The 22,973-nt window shown below is 42.8% G+C and overlaps 1 protein-coding gene across 8 annotated transcripts in view; it reads right to left on the bottom strand.

The window, feature by feature from the left end:
- Window positions 1-9,566: 9,566 nt before the first annotated feature.
- ADAT2 (adenosine deaminase tRNA specific 2) overlaps window positions 9,567-22,973 on the bottom strand; it is a 49,922-nt gene continuing 36,515 nt past the window's right edge. For 3 of the 8 annotated variants that reach the window (XM_085881754.1, XM_085881756.1, XM_085881751.1), the window contains 2 exons: window positions 22,070-22,142; window positions 18,091-19,027 (listed from right to left, as the gene is read on the bottom strand). In XM_085881754.1, coding sequence (XP_085737880.1) covers window positions 18,978-19,027; window positions 22,070-22,142 — 123 coding nt within the window. In that variant the 3' untranslated portion in view covers window positions 18,091-18,977. Of the gene's footprint in view, window positions 10,381-18,090; window positions 19,028-22,069; window positions 22,143-22,973 lie in introns of those variants that run through there. The other 5 variants (XM_085881752.1, XM_085881753.1, XM_085881755.1 and 2 more) reach the window with 5 other exon arrangements.

The following is a 22,973-nucleotide window of genomic DNA, read 5'->3' as shown; positions in this document are numbered from 1 at the left end:
TATATCCACACTATCATCACTATATCCACACTATCATCACTATATCCACACTGTCATCACTACATCTGCACTATCCACACTATCATCACCACTATCATCATTACATCTGCACTATCATCACTATATCCACACTATCATCACTATATCCACACTATCATCACTATATCCACACTATCATCACTATATCCACACTATCATCACTATATCCACACTGTCATCACTACATCTGCACTATCCACACTATCATCACCACTATCATCATTACATCCACACTATCATCACTATATCCACACTATCATCACTATATCCACACTATCATCACTATATCCACACTATCATCACTATATCCACACTATCATCACTATATCCACACTGTCATCACTACATCTGCACTATCCACACTATCATCACCACTATCATCATTACATCTGCACTATCATCACTACATCTGCACTATCCACACTACCATCACCACTATCATCATTACATCCACACTATCATCATTACATCCACACTATCATCATTACATCCACACTATCATCATTACATCCACACTATCATCATTACATCCACACTATCATCATTACATCCACACGATCATCATTACATCCACACTATCATCATTACATCCACACTATCATCATTACATCCACACTATCATCATTACATCCACACTATCATCACTATATCCACACTATCATCACTATATCCACACTATCATCACTATATCCACACTATCATCACTATATCCACACTATCATCACTATATCCACACTGTCATCACTACATCTGCACTATCCACACTATCATCACCACTATCATCATTACATCTGCACTATCATCACTACATCTGCACTATCCACACTACCATCACCACTATCATCATTACATCCACACTATCATCATTACATCCACACTATCATCATTACATCCACACTATCATCATTACATCCACACTATCATCATTACATCCACACTATCATCATTACATCTGCACTATCATCACTACATCTGCACTATCCACACTATCATCACCACTATCATCATTACATCTGCACTATCCACATTATCATCACTACATCCACACTATCATGATTACATCTGCACTATCCACACTATCATCATCACTATCATCATTACAGCCACATTATCATCATTAGATCCACACTATCATCATTACAGCCACACTATCATCATTAGATCCACACTATCATCATTACAGCCACACTATCGTCATTACATCCACACTATCATCATTACAGCCACACTATCATCATTACAGCCACATCAATCATCATTACATCCGCACTATCATCACTACATCCACACTAACATCATTACAGCTGCACTATCATCATTACATCCACACTATCATCATTACAGCCACACTATCATCATTACAGCCACACTATCATCATTACATCCACACTATCATCACTACATCCGCACTATCATCACTACATCTGCACTATCCACACTATCATCATCACTATCATCATTACATCTGCACTATCCACATTATCATCACTACATCCACACTATCATGATTACATCTGCACTATCCACACTATCATCACCACTATCATCATTACAGCCACATTATCATCATTAGATCCACACTATCATCATTACAGCCACACTATCATCATTAGATCCACACTATCATCATTACAGCCACACTATCGTCATTACATCCACACTATCATCATTACAGCCACACTATCATCATTACAGCCACATCAATCATCATTACATCCGCACTATCATCACTACATCCACACTAACATCATTACAGCTGCACTATCATCATTACATCCACACTATCATCATTACAGCCACACTATCATCATTACAGCCACACTATCATCATTACATCCACACTATCATCACTACATCCGCACTATCATCACTACATCTGCACTATCCACACTATCATCATCACTATCATCATTACAGCCACACTATCATCATTACATCCACACTATCATCATTACAGCCACACTATCATCATTACAGCCACACTATCATCATTACATCCACACTATCATCACTACATCCGCACTATCATCACTACATCTGCACTATCCACACTATCATCACCACTATCATCATTACAGCCACACTATCATCATTACATCCACACTATCATCATTACATCCACACTATCATCATTACAGCCACACTATCATCATTACAGCCACACTATCATCATTACAGCCACACTATCATCATTACATCTGCACTATCATCATTACATCCAAACGCACTATCATCACTATCCCCGTACTATCATCACTACATCCACACTATCATCACTACCCCCGTACTATCATCACTACATCCACACTATCATCACTACATCCACACTATCCTTCGCACAACAATGGTGAACATTTTAAACAAATTTATTTTGTGTTTGGGGGAATGAGAAGCCTTTTGAGGATCTTGTGGACGTGAAGTTCGCACTTCGTCGCAAACAAACGGAATGTTAAAAGTACAGTGTTGCAATTTCCTCGCTTTGGAATCAATTTCTCTCGTCAATCTGGGATTTGTTGTCTGGTTGGTTCAAGTACTGTGAAGTGTACCAACATAATCATCATGATCATGATCATCATCCTCATCATTATGGTCATGATCATGATGCTCTCCATGGAGCATTGGTTCAGCCGAAGCATTTTCTTGGCTGAGGTCACAATCGTAGACGGGTCACCACTCCAAAACACACACACACACACACACACACACACACACACACACACACACACACACACACACACACACACACACACACACACACACACACACACACACACACACACACACACACACACACACACACACACACACACACACACACACACACACGTATTAACAATCTCATTCATTTCGCTCTAAGATTTGCCCCCAGGGTGGATCGACCCCTCCTCTCCTTACGGTTAGCTTCACAAGGATCCACACTACTTCTTTCGTGTGCAGCACAAGGCTGCTGGTTGCATCATTTTCTGAGGGCGCGGCTGTGCCGCTGATGCAATACCCCGTAACCAGGACACTGGTACTCATTTTGCCAACGTCGGAAGGTTGGCAGGCTGAGTCAATCCCACCTGGTGTTAATTCAACGAACCCTAAGATCCCAAGCCAGCCACCCGAACCGCTAAGCCAACATCAGGCCGATGGACACACACAAGGACCTTTGATGCAGGAGACCATTTGGCCCATCAAGCCCGCATTTCGTCAACACCACATTCATTCAATGGAACAGTTCATTAATTGAAATTCACAAGTCATGGATATTCTTTCACAAATCTCCCACAGACCATGTTGTTAGTGCTGATTAAGTGTCCAAGACCAGTGTGAATATGAAAATACATTGTCCCGCTTGGTTGGTGGTCCGTGGTAAACACTGTGGTCTCTACTCTCGTCATATATATATATATATATATATATATATATATATATATATATATATATATATATATATATATATATATATATATATATATATATATATATATATATATATATATATATATATATAAATTAAATAATTATGATACAGTACTGCACTGTAGTTTTGAAAATTCCAAAATAGACAATCACCCAATCACCCACATGTCAGAAGGTCCTGTTTTATCTCAAGCTGCGGACTTGCTGATCACCCATGGTGGTTTTTCAATCGCTGGTGGCCGAGCTATGGTCTTCTGGGTCAACAGTTGCTGAAGTCTTGTCGGGCTGTTTCATTTTTTTTTGGTTTTGTTTTTTTAATGAAAATTAATTTATCGGTCAACCCCCTCACTCCTCAAAAACAAAGGCCAAACCCGCGATCCAAGGTCATCCCCCCCCCGCCCCCGCCCATTTGAGGTACACAAGGGGTTCCCATTGAGCAAGTCTTCAAAACCATTTAACACAGAAACAGGCAAGGCAGAAGGAGTTGGGGGGGGAGAGTTGGGAGGGTGGGTTGTAGGTGGACGGGAGATGGGGTTGTCGGAGGAGGAGGGGGTCGTAGGATGGTAGGGAGGGGTTTTAGGGGAGGAGGAATTGTAGGAGCAGGGAGAGAGAGAATGGAGGGGTTGTATGAGGAGGAGGGGGTGTCGTAGGATGAGGAGGAAGGATTATAGGACGAGGTGGGTTTGTAGGGGTAGGAGGAGTGGAGTGGGGGGGGGGTGGGGGTGATGTTTCAAGTTCACTGGTTTTAACCAGACTTTTTCCTCCAGGGATTATGTCCAGACACGTCCAGTATTGGCATTTAAGGTCCCAGATGTGGAATACAGAACATCCCAGTTAAAAGGTTATCTCCCAGAACACGGCTCCCTGCACGTGGCGGACATGAAGTGCCGCCTAATGCGCCCATTTGAGTGCGGGCTCGGTCACTGCCAAGCCGGTTTATCACCTCCAGAGTGCCGCTCCGCTCTGTCCACCTCTGATAAAATACCCATGGCCGTGCGGGGGGGGGGGCTGGAGGTGTGTAAACATAGCAGATTCTGGCTCGTTACATCCGAGCAGCACAGCTTAACGCCACTCGCACTATTACTGACAACGATGTGGACCCTGTTAGGTAAGTCCGCTCCATGGTACATTGTGGTGTTCACTACATCGAGGCACCACGCAAAACATAGCTTGTCCTTCTATATTAAATAAGGCAATTCTCTATATGTATATGTGTGTCTGTACATCAGAAAATCATAGAAAAAAAAACATGGCTGGCCTGATCTACACCAAATGTTGCATCCGTGTTCGTACCATAGTACCCAGGGTAATCTCCTCTCGCCTATGGTTGATTGGTCGTTGAATTGAATGACCAAATATGCAAATCCTCTTCAAATTTCAAGTCAATCGGATGAAAATTGACGACTTTAGAAATTTGGCCTATGTTGACCTTTTAACCTTTAGACCTCAAAAATAAATGGTGGTTCAACTCAGTTGCATGACGTATAAAATCCTCTTCAAATTTCAAGTCAAGCGGATAAAAATTGACGATTTTAGAAATTTCACCGGAAGTTGTTGACCTTAGGTTCATGTTGACCTTTTGGCCTACGTTGACCTCAAAAATAATGGGTGGTTGAATTCAGTAACATGATATGGAAACCCTGTTCACATTTCATGTCAATTGGAAGAAAATTGAGGATTTTAAAAATTTCACCTGTCGACCTTTTAACTTATGACCCTCTATGTTGACCTCTTGGCTTACGTTGACCCCAAAAGTACATGTTCGTTGAATTCAATGGGGGGGTTGGTGGCGTTAGGAGAGGAGACGACTTATCGCCCACACACGTTTTTCGTTAACTGCGGAGGTATTCCCGATACAGTATTTCCTGAGCAGATTCGATCTAACGTTAACCTTTACGGACGGGTTCATTCCCCCACTTTTATGTCTATGGCATACACAAACATCCTTGACCATGTTGTACAACGTCCGCCGAGACCGTCACTTTTTCACCTTTATTCACTTTTAAATTCGTTTTCTCTGCAACCGCTTATTTGATTGACACAAAATTTTCACCAAAGGAACGACTACTCATGATCATGGAGAATGTTTTAATAATTATGACGTCATAGGTCATGTGGGGTGGCAGCCATGTTGGAAAAATAAAAAATCTGGACCTCTATTTCTGAAACCACTCCGTGGAAAAAATTGACACCTGGCACATGTGAAGCAATTTCCATGGGGAACAAGTGTGAATTTTTTGATGTCATAAGTGGCTTCATTGTGATGTCATAATTGCATACGTCACTTTATCTGATCAGTTTGAAAAATGTTGAAAGTCATCTCGGCCCAAATTGTGTGGGAGAAAAAATAAATAAATTGATGACATCATCAGTCACGTGGTTCAGCAGCCATCTTCTTTTTAACACAAAAAAAATGAAAAATCTTCTTCAAAATGGCTGAACAGATCGATGCGAAACTTTACAGGTATGATCAACCATCCATGAGGAGCAAAAACTTCTCCACCTATGACATCACAGGTCACATGGTTTGGCAGCTATGATATTTTGAACAATAAACCATTAAAAATCCTCTTCTCCAGAACGGCTTGAAAGATCGAGAAGAAACTTCACCCACATACTCCCCAAGCCTTAGGAATGCCAGGGTGTTCACAAATAATATAATTAATATGGTCGGTGAGCCATACTGGATTGAACGAAAAGCTTTAAAAAAAATCTCAAAGTGTTTCATCAATCGACGTGAAACGTCAGAGTTATGATCTAGTAAATGACCGTTTTTACATCCATTTTTCCCTGCTGTGCAGGGGTTGGCTTTTTCTTGAGGCAATGTTTTATGGCCGGATGCCCTTCCTGACGCCAACCCTGGTCGCCTCTTACGACACACAGGGATATGGTATGCCTATTCTAACCGGGGCATACACCGGGACCAGTACACTGGTACTCATTTCGCCGACCTCAGATGGATGACAGGCTGAGTCAACCCCCTGGTGTTAATTCAGCAGCCAACGGGGCTTGAACTCAGGACCCTGGGATCCCAAGCCACCACCCTAACCACAAATCCAACACCAGGCTTAGTTATGATCTAGTAGTCATGGGAAATATATGGTTTATTTAAATTTCGACCTGCTTTAACGCAGGGTTTCACAGCCAGAATTATTTAATATTTTCAATCGGGGTTCAGGTATTTAAATTAAACAACATGGTGCAAATATGTATAGTGATGTAATAATGTGGGAAGAGGCATATCTGGTGACGTCACCGAGTGCCTGCGAGTTTGTAGGAATGGGTTATCGAGTTGTTCACGTACCAGGAATAAACGGCGTCGACTTCACTTCGCTCGGCCAAATTACTTACAATACCCACTCATACCGGAAGCAGTGCTATAGGGTACACATTTACATGGAGAAAGAGGGGGTGCGAGAGGAGGCAGATATATGGGCCGACAGCTGAGAAACGCCGCAGGAGAACCAAAGGAAGGAGAGAAGAGAGGACGAAGTTAGTGCTTACAATCAGATCGGTTCGAGTACGCAACAGTTCGAGCTATGAACACAGCGAGGACCGTTCCAGTCACAGTGCACGTGGACTCCAACCACAGCACGAGCCATTCCAGTCACAGTGCATGTCGACTCCAACTACAGCACGAGCCATTCCAGTCACAGTACATGTCGACTCCAACTACAGCACGAGCCGTATCACAGTGCACGTCGACACCAATCACGGCATGAGCCGTAACACAGTGCAACTCGACTCTAACCAGAGCATGAGCCGTTCCAGAGTGCACGTTGGCTCCAACCACAGTATGAGCCATTCCAATCACAGTGCACGTCGACTCCAACCACAACACGAGCCATTCCAGTCATGGTACATCATTATACATACTTGCATATCGACTCCCACTGCAGCACGAGCCATTCTAGTCACTGTTCACATCGACTCTAACCACAGCACGAGCCGTTCAAGTCACAGTGCACGTCTACTTCAACCACAGAACGAGCCGTTCCAGTCAGAGTGCACGTTAACTCCAACCACAGCACGAGCCGTTCCATTTATGGTGCATGTCGACTCCAACCGCAGCACAAGCGGAGGCCCCTTGCTTGTAATGTCTCCTTCAATTTAAACAATGTATTGTTTTAATACTTCAGTCTTCTGACTGATGCACCTGAATCGAAGCCACAATGGTATTCTAACAAGATACACGACATACTTCGCACGGTACTTGCAAAATCCATCCCCACCCCCTCCAAAAGAAAGTTGCCATGGATACATCAAATTGCCCATGTCATTATGATTAAAATTGACAATCTTGATCAAAGCTCAGGTCAATCGGATGAAAATTGACAATTTCTCAGATGAAAATTGATTTTAGAAGTTTGACCTTGAGTTCACCTTTGACCACAAAATCAATAGGTTTCTCAGTTGAGACTACCTCTACAACTTGGTAAAGTTTCATGACAATCGGTTTAGAATTGTGATCTGGAGGCGGTGGACAGAGAGACAAACAAACCAGAAAGAAGTCGTGCAGAGCATGATACTTGTGACATCCATAAAACAAATTTGACCTCAAAAATAATTGGTGGTTGAATTCAATGACCAAATATGCAACTCCTCTTCAAACTGTCAAGTCAATCTGATGATAATTGATGATTTTAGAAATTCGGCCTATGTCAGCTTTTTAGCCGTTGTTGACCTCAAAAATTAATTGGTGGTTGAATTCAGTGATGTAACATATATATATATATATATATATATATATATATATATATATATATATATATATATATATATATATATATATATATATATATATATATATATATATATATATATATATATATATATATATATATATATATATATATATATATATATATATATATATATATATATATATATATATATATATATATATATATATATATATATATATATATATATATATATATATATATATATATATATATATATATATATATATATATATATATATATATGTATATGTATATATATATATATATATATATATATATATATATATATATATATATATATATATATATATATATATATATATATATATATATATATATATATATATATATATATATGTATATATATATATATATATATATATATATATATATATATATATATATATATATATATATATATATATGTATATGTATATATATATATATATATATATATATATATATATATATATACATATATGTATATATATATATATATATATATATATATATATATATATATATATATATATATATATATATATATATATATATATATATACATATATATAGATATATATATATATATATATATATATATAAATATATAGATATACATATATAGATATATATATTTATATATATATATATATATATATATATATATATATATATATATATATATATAAGCCTGGTGTTGGCGCAGTGGTTTGGGCAGCGGCTTGGGATCCAAAAGGTCCTGAGTTCAAGCCCCGTTGGGCCACTGAATTAATACACCAGGGGGTTGACTCAGCCTGTCATCCTTCCGAGGTCGGCGAAATGAGTACCGATATACTGGGCTGGTGTATACCCCAGTTAAAATAGGTGTACCATATCCCTGTGTCAAGAGGCAACCAGGGTTGCGTCAGGAAGGGCATCCGGCGTAAAAACTAAGCCAAATCACTATGCGGATCATACGATGATCCGCTGTGGCGACCCCAAACGGGAGCAGCCGAAAGAAGAAGAAGAAGATATATATATGTATATATATATATATATATATATATATATATATATATATATATATATATATATATATATATATATATATATATATATATATATATATATATATATCCTCTTCAAATTTCAAGTCAATAAGAGGAAATTGAGGATTTCAGAAATCTGATAAAGTTGTTGATCTTTGGCCTATGTTGACCTTTTTACCTCAAAAACAATAGGTTTCCTGCTTATGACTAACTCTACCAGGTGGTGAAGTTTCATGAAGATTAGTTTAAAATTGTGACCTGTAGGCATTTGACATACAAACAAACAAGATACACCTCGTACTTGGCACAATACTTGAAAAATCCACCCCCCCCCACACCCCCCAAAAAAGGTTGTCATGGATACATCAAATTGTCCATTGGATTAAGATTAAAATTGGCTATTTTAATGAAAGCTCAGGGCAATCGGATGAAAATTGATTTTAGAAAGCTGACCTTTTGACCTTAAGAATAGTTGGTTTCCCAATTCAGTGATACACGATGCAATTGCTGTTTAATTTTCAAGTCAATTGGATGAAAAATGACGATTTTAGAAAGTTGACCTTTGACCTCAAAATCAATTGGCTTCTCAGTTGTGACTACCACTACAAATTGGTGAAATCTCATGAAGACCAGTTTAAAATTTATGACCTGTAGGCGGATTAAAGACAGACAGACAAAGAGAATAATGAAGCCGACTGACCAATCCACTTGCAAATCTTCAATTTTGCATGCAACAAGTGGAAATAATCCTTACTATAATTCACGGATCGGCGTTTGTGTTTTATATATTTTTTTTATTTTTTTATGTTGAAGGCTCCAGTCACGAATTAAATCGTCCTCATCAAGGCCGAGCCTTAAATAGAAGAACTGCATTGATATAAACATAAGGAAAGAGAGAATAGTCCAAGAGTTTTTGAGGAAGTAAAAATATCTGCTTTTTGAAAAGGGGAAGGTCATAGGTGTTTGGGAAGACATGAGAAGGTAAAGAGTTTCAGAGTTTGGCAGTGGAGGGGAAGAAACAAACATCGTAACGGCCCACCCTTGAGATGCCAATGGCCACACAATAATCATGTGATGTAGTGGCTGGACGAGTATTCCTTGGTCTCACTAATGGTGGAGGTATACACGCAGCAAGTTCTTGCAAGCAGAAACCAAAGTAATATCTGTAAAATAGAGAAAGAGAGCCTACTGTTGTGGAATTTGTGTTAACCAATTCAGCCGATATATTACTCAATTTGCAATAAACAAATAATCCGCTGTCCACAACGAAAAGTACATTTCATCAGAGAACATTTACTTTGTGGTTCAAAACCACACCACGGAGTTCAAAACACTGAGATGTAAAACATCCGCAATGATTTGCACTCAACTAAACTTACATTTCCTGATATATATTGTTACGGCTGTGGAAATTCGCAATACACCATAAAGGGTCCTCAGGTGAGATATATCAATAAGTTCATGTGTAGTTAGCCCACACCTGTTGCTTAGAGGGAATATGTGTGATTCATCCGGGCTGCGAGGCTTTGAGTTAGCCATTTTTCTTTCTCTATCGTTATTTTGGACCATTAAGCCGCCAACAACTCAAACACCACCACCTTCGCCTCTTTACCTCCACAACTCCATCCCGCAAACATCGCTTCACCGCCATTCCCAAACGACGCCCGCCAACCACCAAACCACCACAGCAAACCCCCACCACCTTCACCTTTCTCCTTCCACAACCATCGACCCCACCACCAGTCAACACCGAACGTCGTACTGTCCGAAGCCGTTCGGTGATTGCTGCCGAACGCAGCAAGCCACGAGTGCAATGGATTCCTTACGGGAGAGAAATTCGGATCAGGGGAGGTTCACGCCCCTTTTCCTCCGTCCAATGGCCGAGTGTAGGCGGTGTGGCCCCGCCTCCAAGCGCGATGGATGTGAATTCCTCTCAGGAAGGAATTCGGATCAAAAGAGGCTCACGCCCCTTTTTGCCACACCAATGGCTGAATAGAGGGTGGCGTGGCCCCGCCTCCAATCGCGTTTTGGTCCTAAAATCTGCATACAGGCTCCTCCCCCCGTCTATAAAAGATGCGAGTCTGTGTGGAACTCGTTGTAGTGTGGGGGTCGCTTTTCCCGTGGTTGGTGTCGTCTCGTCGCTGGGCTCGTCTCGTCGTTGGTGTCGTCTCGTCGCTGGACTCGAGCCACCTTCACTTTCACAAGCGACCAAGCCAGCCAGCCATTCCCCTCGCTCAACCCTGAGCATCAACAATTCCATCCCCCCCCCCCATCCGCGCTGAGATAGTGCCGGTGGCCCCATTCATTCCCCACCCTAACCGTGGTGCCGACCAAACCAAGGTGTTTGTTTGCTGACGCGGGTAAGACCTTTTCGGTCTCATGGACCTGGCCGCTCCTCCAGGTTCCGCGCACATTTGGTCCACGGACCCCGTCTACCTCCCTGCCTATGGGGAGGTCTTTCCTGTTTATTTTGAATGAATGATGTGGCGCCGAGTCCCGACAAGTATAATTGATTAAGTGTTGTAAATAATTATAGTCAGTAGTAGTGCTTTTCTTTTGTTGCATTTTGCTTTTGCTGCACATTGCATTTCTGCCTTACGTGCGTGTGTTGTGTGTGTGAAATAAAGGTGCTTGCTTGTTTAACTGTTTTCCCGTTTCGTTGCATCCTTTCCTCCGTTGAAAGTTCCATCTTGCATCACGTAAGGGATTGGTAGTGGGTTGAAACACCCGATAAGTAATCTGAACCGTCGAGGTCGAGGATAACTCCGCTCGGTTATCCCTGCAGCACGGAACGAGCTGCTTAAGCGGTTCGTGTCCGAAGTCGACCTGCGGCGAGGTACGATCGCCCGGTCGACCACTCGCGCAGGTACTTAGGTTGGTCGAATTTGGCGAGCAAACCTATCCTGCGCGGTTGGGCAATTGGCACGATCGTGGTGAGGTTAAACTCCCACCCGTAACTGGCTCCTGGCGGTAGTTCCCGGAGGGTCATGACTGAATTGTCCGTTCCGGTGGGCGACGCGTCGCGATTCGAGTTAAGTGGCCGATCGCACGCCGGACGGGTCAAAATTCGTAACAATATATATATATATATATATATATATATATATATATATATATATATATATATATATATATATATATATATATTGTTGTGGTTGAGGAAATTCGCAAACCACCATTCAGGTCCCGTAGGTGAGATATCTCTGTAAGTACATGTGTAGTTAGCCCCAAACCCGTTGTTTAGAGGGAATAAATGTCATTCATTCGGGCTGCGACCCTTTAAGATAGCCGTTTTTCTGTTCTATCTTTATTTTGAACCAACCACGTCTCAACCGCCGTCACACAACAACCACCAACCGCAACGCCGCTTCACGACAACAACAACGCCAACAGCCACACCTTTACCTTCACAACTCGCTCTCGCAACCATCGCATCACCGCCATTCCAAGCGTCGCCATGGCCATCACCGCCACAATAAAGCCTCCACCACCTTCGCCTCTCTTTCTGCGGCCATTCCCACACCGCTTGTGAACGCCGAGCGTCAGGCTGTCCTGGCCTCGTGCGGGACGCGCGCCGAGCCTCGGGTGCAAAAAGCGGCCTTTCCGAGGGGAAGTCGGATCAGGAATGATTCACGCCCACTTCCGATCCGTCCAATCATTAAGCGCGGGGCGATTTGGCCCCGCCTCCAGGCGCGTCGGAGTTGAATCGATATATGCAAATTCGCGGATCAGGAATAATTCACGCACACTTTTCCTCCGTCCAATGGGCGAGCGTGGCTCCGCCCCCGAGCCCATCCTGATCCGGAAATCTGCATATGGGTTCTCCTGTCGCACTATAAAGCGCCGAGCGCGGGGCGAATTCAGTCAGTTTCTGTTTCGGGCTCGAGTTGGAGAGGTGTGGCGGCGGCGAAGTGTGGCGGCGGCGAAGTGTGGCGGCGGCGAAGTGTGGCGGCGGCGAAGTGTGGCGGCGGCGAAGTGTGGCAGCAGCAGTCAAGACGGGTCTGGAGGAGAGTCGGTCTGTCGGGGAGCTGCAGAGAGGGGAAGCCGGGAACGCGGTCGAGGGCGCGGTGGAGTCGCTCGTCGCGGGACCCAAGCAAGCCAGCTGTCCTCTTTCCCCAGAGCATCAACAACCCCCCGTTTCCCCCCGCGCTGAGATAGTGCGAAAAGGGGGCCCCGTTCCCACTCCATTCCAAGCAGTGCCAACGAAACCCGCGGAGGAGTGCGGAGTCGGGGCACCGCCGCCATTTTGCGGCTCATCACAAGACGGGTAGGCTCCACGCGGTCTCGGCCCCAGGCCCGTCTACCCCCTGGTCGTAGAGGGTGGCCCCTTTTCTTTTGATTTTGAATATATGTGTTGTCGGCGCCATCTGTAAAGTAAAACTGTGTGTTGCCATGTGCTCGTGTAGTCGGTAGTAGATCTGCATTGTGTTTCTTTTGTTGCAATTGCTTTTGGTGCATAATTGTTGTGTTTCTTTTACATTTGCTTTTGGTGCATAATTGTTGTAATTGTATATGTGTGCTTTCCGTTTGCCACGGAATAAATGTGCCTCATGTTGAACTGTTTTTCCCGTTTCGCTTCGTCTTTTCTTTAATTGAATATCCATCTTACTTCACGTAAAGGGTTGGTCGTGGGCTAAATACGCCCAATAATTAATCGGAACCGTCGAGGTTGACGATAACACCACTCGGTTATCCCGAAAGTACGGAACGGGTCGCTTAAAGTGGCCCGTGTCCGAAGTCGACCTGCGGCGAGGTGCGATCGCCCGGTCTACCCTCTGTGGGTACTTAGGTAGGTCGAATTTGGCGAACAACCCTATCCCACGCGGGGGGCCGGAATTGTCCGTCCGGTGGGCGACGTGCCGCGATTCGAGTTACGTGGCCGCTCGCACGCCGGCGGGCACGAATTCGCAACAATATATATATATATATATATATATATATATATATATATATATATATATATATATATATATATATATATATATATATATATATATATATATATATATATATATATATACTTTGGTAGGAGTGGGAGAACAAAGGGAGAGCATGATGACCTACAGATGACCACATGGGTCTGATAAGCATGAGGCAAAATAACTCCAACTGCAACACATGTCCACTGGGTGAAAGAGAATGACATAATCATGGCAAAAGTTGCAGTGTTATCAACCAAGTAACCTTGTTTCATAGTAAGACATTCCTTTTATCGATATTTAGGTCAAAAGACTCTTGGGTAAAAGGAAACATAACTGACAGCCAAATCAACTATAGCATAAAAATTAAATTTATAAAGCACCAACAACAATTATAATTTAGAGTACATTCATATAATTATTTTCTTCCACACGACTATGCGGCGTAATTTGAGCGGGTCGAGTTTTGAGGTCACATCGGTAGAGTTGACAAGTAGAATAACTTTGTATTCAATGCTGTCCAGCAAGTATGTAGAGCTGGAACCTCCCCAGATGTGAAAGCAGTACTCTATACAAGGACGAATCAATCCTTTATACAGTTGGAGCAACCATTCAGAGGAGAAGAATCCTCGACATATGAACAGGACTGAACAGAACGTGAGAAGGGAAAGAGGACGTCTGAACTCTCAAACCTCTCTCCCTCCTCCAAATCCTGGTGGCATCAAATCAAATCAGTTTATGGTGTATGTTCCCCTGACATCCTCTCCCTTACCTCAAATGGCCGCACTGCTGATACCGCTCATGAAAAGGCTGAATGCCTAAACCCGGTATTTGCATCGAAGTCTTGTGTCCAAAATCCATCGCTTTCTGTACCCATCTTATGCAGTCACACACACAACTGTCCCTGGACTCTGTGTCCTTTTCTTCTGACAAGGTGGAAAGATTGCTGTCAAACCTCGACTCAGATTATGCAACCTGTCCAGACGGCATCAGCCCACGTGTCCAAAAACCTGCTCCTCTGCTCTTGCTCACCCTCTCTCTGTTCTATTCACCCTCTCATTTGCTCAAGATCATCTGCCATCTGCTTGGAAATCAGCAAACATTACTGCCCTACACAAAAAAGGTGCAAAAACAGATCTCTGCAACTACAGACCAATCAGCCTTCTTCCAATCATCAGCGAGGTTATGGAATCCATCATCTCTTCAGACATTAAATCCTTCCTCTTCTCCAATGGCCTGATTTCTGATCATGTCATTCTACCCTGGATATGCTGCTTCTGCTCTCCAAACAATGGATGGAGGTACTCAATGCCGGACATGAAATCAGAACCATATCCCAAGACATATCGCATGCTTTTGACATAGTCTGACACACTACCCTGCTCACCAAACTCTCTTCCTATGGTATCCAAGGACATCTCCACTCATGGCTTGCTGACTTTCTCTCCTGTTGCAGCCAACGTGTGGCCCTGAATGGAGTTCTTTCATCCCCTCTTCCTGTCCAGGCTGGAGTTCCTCAAGGCAGCGTTCTGGGCCCTGCTCTTTGTCTGGTTTTCATCAAAGATCTCTCCGACTCTCTGGAAAATCATCTTCATCTCTTTGCTGATGACTCCACCCTCTGCTGTACCATCTGTCATCCCTCAAATTGGCAAGCATCAGCTTCTTCGCTCTCTGCAGATCTGGGTAAAATCACAAACTGGTCCAACACGTGGAACATGTTTTTCAATCTTGACAAATCTCACATTCTCACTATGTCTCTCCGAAAGGACCGTTTGGAACCCCCCCACCCCACCCCCACCATATACTTTCTCAACAATCCTCTGGAAGAAGTCCTTTCTTTCAAGCTTCTGGGTCTCACTATCTGCCATGATCTTTGCTGGGAAAGCCACATTTCCAACCTGGCCTCCAAAGCCAGTCGCCGACTGGGAATCCTCCATCATGCAAAGTCCTTCCTCGGCCCACCTGAGCGCCTCGGCCCACCTGAGCCCAAAGCTTTCATCTGCAGCCTGATGGAGTAATGCTTTCCCCTCTGGACTGGTGCTCCTGCCTCTCACATTTCTCGGCTTCACGCAATGAAAACCAAGGCATTTCGGATCATTGGTATCTCCGGCAATGAGGCTAAGTCTTTGGGTCTCTCACTCTCGCACTGCAGGCAGGTCAGTGATCTTTCTTTCTTCTACTGTCTCCTCGCCGGTCTCGCCCCCCCCTTCCCCCACTCTGTCTGCGATTTGTCCCCACCAGATTTCCGCAGGGCGCTCGAGGCCTGCCAACAACTCCCTTCTGGTAAAACTACCAAAATCGCGAATCACTGCTCACCTTCACTCTCTCATTCCTCTTTTTCCCCACCTTTGGAATAAACTCCATCACTCTGGTCAATCCCATTCTTCCCTCCAGGCCTTCAAAACAGCAGTTCATCACCACCTCTTATCGTCCCCATCCAAATCCTCGATCTTTTCTACCCCCGTTAATCCACCCCAAACCCACCTCCTTTCCTTCCTGAAAGTCCCTGTAGTGTCCATCTTGTATACCCCATCCCTCTCCCTTCCACAGATCTCCTAATGTATCTGTTCCTCACTGTTTTGTCCTTCCCACACCCCTGTCTCATGTCCTCCTTGCTGTGCGTTGTGTGTTAGCTCTCATACGAGCCTTGACAAAGCATATAAAAAAAGACTCCCAATTTATTCGAGGCAGACATCTGTTTGCATAATGTGTGGATTTCAGGATAAATTTGATGTTAGAGTAATACCTAGTAGGTTTATTGTATCACATGGTGTAATTGTGGAGCTTTCAAAGGAGATTGGAGAGTTGAGAGGAGTTTTAGAGAGAGAGATGAGAAGAAATTGAGTTTTAGAATCATTAAACTTAACTTGATTACATTTTCCCCACTGGGAGATCTTGTCCAAATCCCAATTTAAAGAGGTGGCTGTGATGAAACGAGATGTAGATCAAGTGAGAGAAGATGGGGCAGATGGGAAAGACATGGAGGAATGTAATGTTGAGTCATCAGCGTACGAGTGCATTTGGTTATTTTTGGAAGAAAAGTCGTTGATAAAAAGAAGGAAGAGTGTTGGAGACAGGACAGAACTCTGAGGGACACTGCTGTTGATAGGGAAGGGGGGGGGGGGGAGATGTTGAACCATCAACAATAACGGAGATTGTTGTTACCATCAAGAATTACCATGTTTGTCGCGCAACTCCTACAGTTCTGGGCTGATGACATCCAGACTTGCTACATAGGATCAGCATAACCCCAATTAATATATAGGGGAGTTTTTGTCTTTGCTGGTAGTCTTGGGAGGGTGAGGGGGGGGATGCAAATTATCTGTATAAATGTGTATTGTGTAGCGCTACCTCCAGGTGGGGGACGGTATTACAAGTCCCCACCATTTGCAGTACAGTATTCCTGTCCCCACGTTTTCCAGTGCCGTGAGGTGTTTTGAATTATAAGCAGCAAGTATGTTTTTGCTTCATGCACGTAACCCGGGTTTTTGGTTTTTGCGTATACAGAGCTGTCAGTTGCCTACACACGACCCAAATAAAAGTATGCATCAGAAGAATGTGTTGCATGCTTGGAACAAGATCGACCATTGGACGGGTATTCTACTTATATTTTAATGCATCAGAGATATCTACATTATACGTACATATAAGGGTGGGATGTAGAGCAAATTGAGAAAATAAATTAAGGGGAAATGAAATGGGGTGAAAATGGATGGTGGAGCAAAAGAGGTGAAGGGAGGAGATTGGAAGGAGAAATTTGTACGGGGGAGGAGGGGTATGTATAATGGATGCGGGGTGTGTGTGTGTGTGTGTGTGTGTGTGTGTGTGTGTGTGTGTGTGTGTGTGTGTGTGTGTGTGTGTGTGTGTGTGTGTGTGTGTGTGTGTGTGTGTTGTGAATACAATGTAGGTGAGCCATTCAGTTGTTTATAATGGGACAAGAAAGACTAATATTAAAAGATTTTCAAGCATCGTGTATTCACAAAAGTAATGTATAATCCTGACATAAAACTGCCCCTATTCAAATTTCAAGTCAATCAGGAAATGTCCCCCAGAGACTGTGGAAGATGAGACGACCAAAGGTCTAAACCGACTTCAATAACCTCTTCAAGAGAGGTATACACTCAAATTCAACATCTTGCTGAGACCAATTACGGTCCCAATTCCACCAATGAATTACAATGCGAGACAGAAAAAATATATGTGTACATGGCCTAACAAAGTGGCAATTTGAAGGATTTGTTACAACTCTATTCCACTAAAATTTAAACAGAATCAGTCATGACTTAAGTAAAACAATATATTTTATAAATGCATGTCGTTCCCAAGGGCTGGCAGGATAGCCGAGACCGAGAGGTGTGCACACTCCCCCCTGAACTGTTGAACCTGGGTTTGAACGTCGACCAGACTATGAACTATTACCCTGGTATTTAGCAGTCAACATGAGGCACCGATGTGTATGCCGTCCCTCATTTGGCTCTGAATACATTCTTGTTGTACGAGTTTCAGGAAGGAATTAGGATTGAAATTAAATAAATAAAAAGATTAATCTGCAACACAAGAGTGAGAAAAGCGAACACTTTTTTCTCATCAAAACAGTTGTTTCACGTGAGGAGGATTAATCAAGTTCAATCGTTGCATATCTTCTGATGCTGCAAAAGCTCACATGGAATGAGCTGTTTGTGTGTTCCTTTCTCAGTCACAATGGGAATATCGTGGATGTTTGTCCCCTTTTGGTTTCTTCATACTCAATCCTTCCTTCAAACATCTCTGGTGGTGTTCCAAGGATCACCATTTTGTGTTATCTTGCTGCAGTTGCAAACGCATTCTTTGAAATTAAACCATCAGGTCTGTCCTTCCAACTGTGCACCTTTCTTGGCCTTGGGAATGGGTGCTGCAAGATAAGATATTCATGACAAACATCTTCCAGAAGAATAGTAAGTAAATTAATACAAGGCAAAGTTAAAGATTCAAGAGGAAAAGTCAATCAAGAAGAGGTAACCATCATAAAGGTGGAATACAGATGTTAACTATAACGGCACTTGGGAGAGCGCATACCTCCGCCAGGCCGGACAGTTTATGTTTTCTATCCCAGTGACAGGCTGGATCTCGATCCAGACCCGAACCAAAATCAAATAGACTTGTTCTGGTCACCTACTCAACTTATCCACCATGTTTGTTTGGGGTTTTTTTGTATACATAGTCGAGGCTCGTGGAAGAGCGAGTACAAGTACAATGAACGGATCAGGACGCAGCAGGACAAAATGAACAGCAGAGAGAGAGGGGGGCGGGGGGGCACACCAACAGCAGGGCTGAAGGCCAAGACAGAGGGAGGCAGATAAATAATGGGTGTGGGAAGGATTCATGGGATCGGCAAGATGGATACAGAAGGGAACTCTCAGGAAGGAAAACTGGAAATTTGGAATGAGGAGGGATTGGGGTGGGGTGTTGGGTTAACAAGGGGAGAAAAGATCATGGTTTGGGATTGGGGACGATCTGGGATGGTGGTAAACAGCTTTCTGGAAGTCCTGGAGGAAAGAATGAGAATGAAGAGGACATGAAAGTTGGTTCCATAGGTGGGAAAAAAGAAGAACAAATGAGTGGAGGTGAGCAGTGATCCTGGATTTAGGCAGTTTCACCAGAAAGGGGTTTATGATGGAATGTGTGAGCCCTGCAGAAACCTGGAAGGGGGGAAGGGATAAAGCACAGAAAGAGCAGAGGATGGAAGACCAGAAAGGAGGCAGTAGAACACACAGAGACCACCATGATTTGCTAGGGTGGTGAACAGCTATCTTAAACACCTGGAGGGAAGAATGAGATTGAAGAGGATGTGGAAGGTGGTTCCACAGGTGGGGAAAAAAAAGAGGAACAAACGAGTGGTGAGCAGAGGTCCTAGATTTTTGGAGCTTCACCAGAAGGGGGTTGATGGTGTACCGTGTGCATCCTGCAGAAACCTGGAGCGTAGGGAGGGGGAAGAGCGCACGAAAATGGCAGAGGGTGCAAGACCAGAAAGGTGGCATGTCTGTAGAAGATGAAGACCACCACACCAACCTGTCTGCAATGGTGAAGTGATCAGCCCATACTTAGCTTTATCACGAGAGATTCCAATAATCTTAAAGGCCTTGGTTTCCATGGCGTCAAGCTGATGAAGATTTGATGTAAGGGAGCCAGCCCAGAGGGGAGAGCAATACTCCATCAAGCTGTGAATGAAAGCCTTGTTGGTGGATAGGAGTTCAGGTGTGCCAAGGAAGGACTTTGTAGGATGGATGATACCCAGTCAGTGGCTGGCTTTGGAGCCCAATTTTGAAATGTGGTTTGCCCAAGAAAAATAATGGCTGATCGTGAGACCTCGGAGTTTGAACAAGTGAACTTCCTCAAGAGAATTGTTGAGAAAGTACATAGGAGGGTTTGCCAGACGGTTCTTTTGGAGACAGCAAGTGAGAATGTTAGATTTGTCAGGATTGAAAGAAATATTCCAAGTGTTTGACCAGCTGGTGATTTTTTTTTTCAAGGACTGAAGAGAGGGAATAAGCTGCAGCATGTCTGTCTGAAGGATGAGGGATGTCATGGCAGAGGGTGGAATAATCAGTAAATAGATAAAGGGGACTTTCTAGAGAGTCAGAGAGATCATTGATGAAGATCAGGAATATGACTGTGTCCAGAACACTGCCTTTAGGCACTCCAGCCTTGACAGGGGGAGGAGATGAAATGATTCCGTTGAGAGCCACACAATGACTAAGAGTTGAAGAAATCAGAAAGCCATGTGTGGAGTTGGCCCTGGATGCCATAGGCAGAGAGTTTGGAGAGTAAGGCAGCATGCCAGGCCATCAAAAGCACGATATATGTCCAGAGAGACAGCCCTAATCTCACTTCTGACATTGAATGCCTCCATCCATTGTTGGGCGAGTGGAAGCAGCATGTCCAAGGTGGAGTGACCTGGTTTGAAACCAAATTGGTGATCTGAGATAAGGTTGTTGAAGAAAAGGGAGAATTTCATATCAACTGCGATGATGGATTCCATGACCTTGCTGATGACTGGAAGTAAACTGATTGGTGTGTAGTTAAGGGGACAAGCTTTTGTACCTTTTTTGCTCACCTGGACTTTAGTTGGGTGAGCTTACGCGATCGAGCAGTGTCTGGAAGTGTCAGTCAGTCAGTCCGTAAACACTTCAGTCATTATCGCTTGAACCAAAACACACTTTTGATGAAACTTGGCCACAAGCTTCATATCTGATGCCTAATGAAGGTGTATTGACCGCATCAAATTCTTCGCTTATTAACAGGTTGAAATCAGGCGTAAAACGTGAAAAAGAAAATCCTGCCCTAAGCTTCAGGCATTGCATCAGCAGCACAGCTATGCCCTCAGCAAAAAACATGACCTGTAACCTGTAAACATGTATTGCTGTAATCAGCATTGAGAAGGCTTCCATTCACCCAATCACGTGACCAGATTCTGCGCATGAACAAAATTTTGATATTTTATGACGTCATTGACTGTTGATCCCGATCCAGGTGAGCTTCTTTGATATAATACAGTGATGTTGGCATTTTTCCAAGCAGATGGAAGATGACCGAGCGTAATTGACAGTGTGAAAAGGGCAGAGAGGATGTTTTGTCCTAATCCGTCCACAACTGCTTGAGATATCATGCTACATGTCATTTTTGGCCCCATCTCTCAATGGTGAAGAATCACTTTAAAAATTCTAGTAACCATATTTGGATCTTCACCAAAATCTAATTAATTCATCCTTATCACACACCCAACATGTCCACCAATTTTCATCCGAATATGTCTTTAACTCTGAGATATCCTGCTCACAGACAGCCAGACAAATGGGTGAAAATACAACCTCCGTCCACCTTTGGTGGCAGAGGTAATAAAGACCTTGAAAAGAAAAGTTATCAGTCCACAAGTTGTCCCAAGGAAAAGACTCACCATGAGGATTTTGTCCCCTGTAGAAACTTTTTAACATGTCCACAGCTTCTTGTGCCCTGTGTCCAGATATGCACTGTAACAATCATAATTAAGAATAGTCATTAGCAAGAATAATGGAAAATTTGGATCACATTCAACTGGGGCCTTAATGGTGATTTACATGGAATTCATCCTGTGCAGAAAATGTTTCGGAAAGACGAGGAACTGATTTCAAAAGGAACCACTCTAAAAATCCAAGGCCACAACCAGCAAGTAAGAAATAAAAATTAATGATGGATAAAACTTAGACTATTTAACTTTAGATAGACTTCTTTGGACAAAAAAAAATGGAAATCTGATGGATGGATGAAGTCTAAGCTGTATGAGGGCCTGTCAATAAGTTCTACCAATGATATATATATAGTACTCACAATTGGCCAAGACAAACTGATATTATTACTATTATTATTATTCCTTTTTCAACACATAAGAAGATATAAAGAAGAAAAGAAAATAAATGTATTCTTAACCCACGCACATAGCGCAAGCGGGGTTAAACAATAGGTTCACTATATCTGTCGAAACGACGTCGGTCTATCATATATTTCATTTCTATTGAATTTTACATTTTGAACACTGTAGTCCAGAAATCGGAACATGAACCTGCAGCTCAGAAGTACTTTGGATCACAATTTGGCAAATTGTACGGAATCTCGTCTTGATAGAACGTGCAGACTCACAGTATATAATTACTGTAGTCGGTCTGTCTGTCTGGAATGCACTCAATTGAGTGCCGTTCTAGTTACCCTCGCCGAAGGGGAGGACATTGCTTTTGGGTCGATTTGTCTGTCTGTTTGTTTGTTTGTCTGCACAGAACTTTTGTGTTTTTCTCTGCAACCGTTTGTCGGATTGAGATGACATTTTC

This window comes from Eptatretus burgeri, chromosome 5 (assembly GCF_056783735.1).
Source record: "Eptatretus burgeri isolate ZD-2024b chromosome 5, Ebu_testis_v1, whole genome shotgun sequence".
NCBI classification, from domain to species: Eukaryota; Metazoa; Chordata; class Myxini; order Myxiniformes; family Myxinidae; genus Eptatretus; species Eptatretus burgeri.
This window is presented reverse-complemented; position numbering and strand designations above follow the sequence as displayed.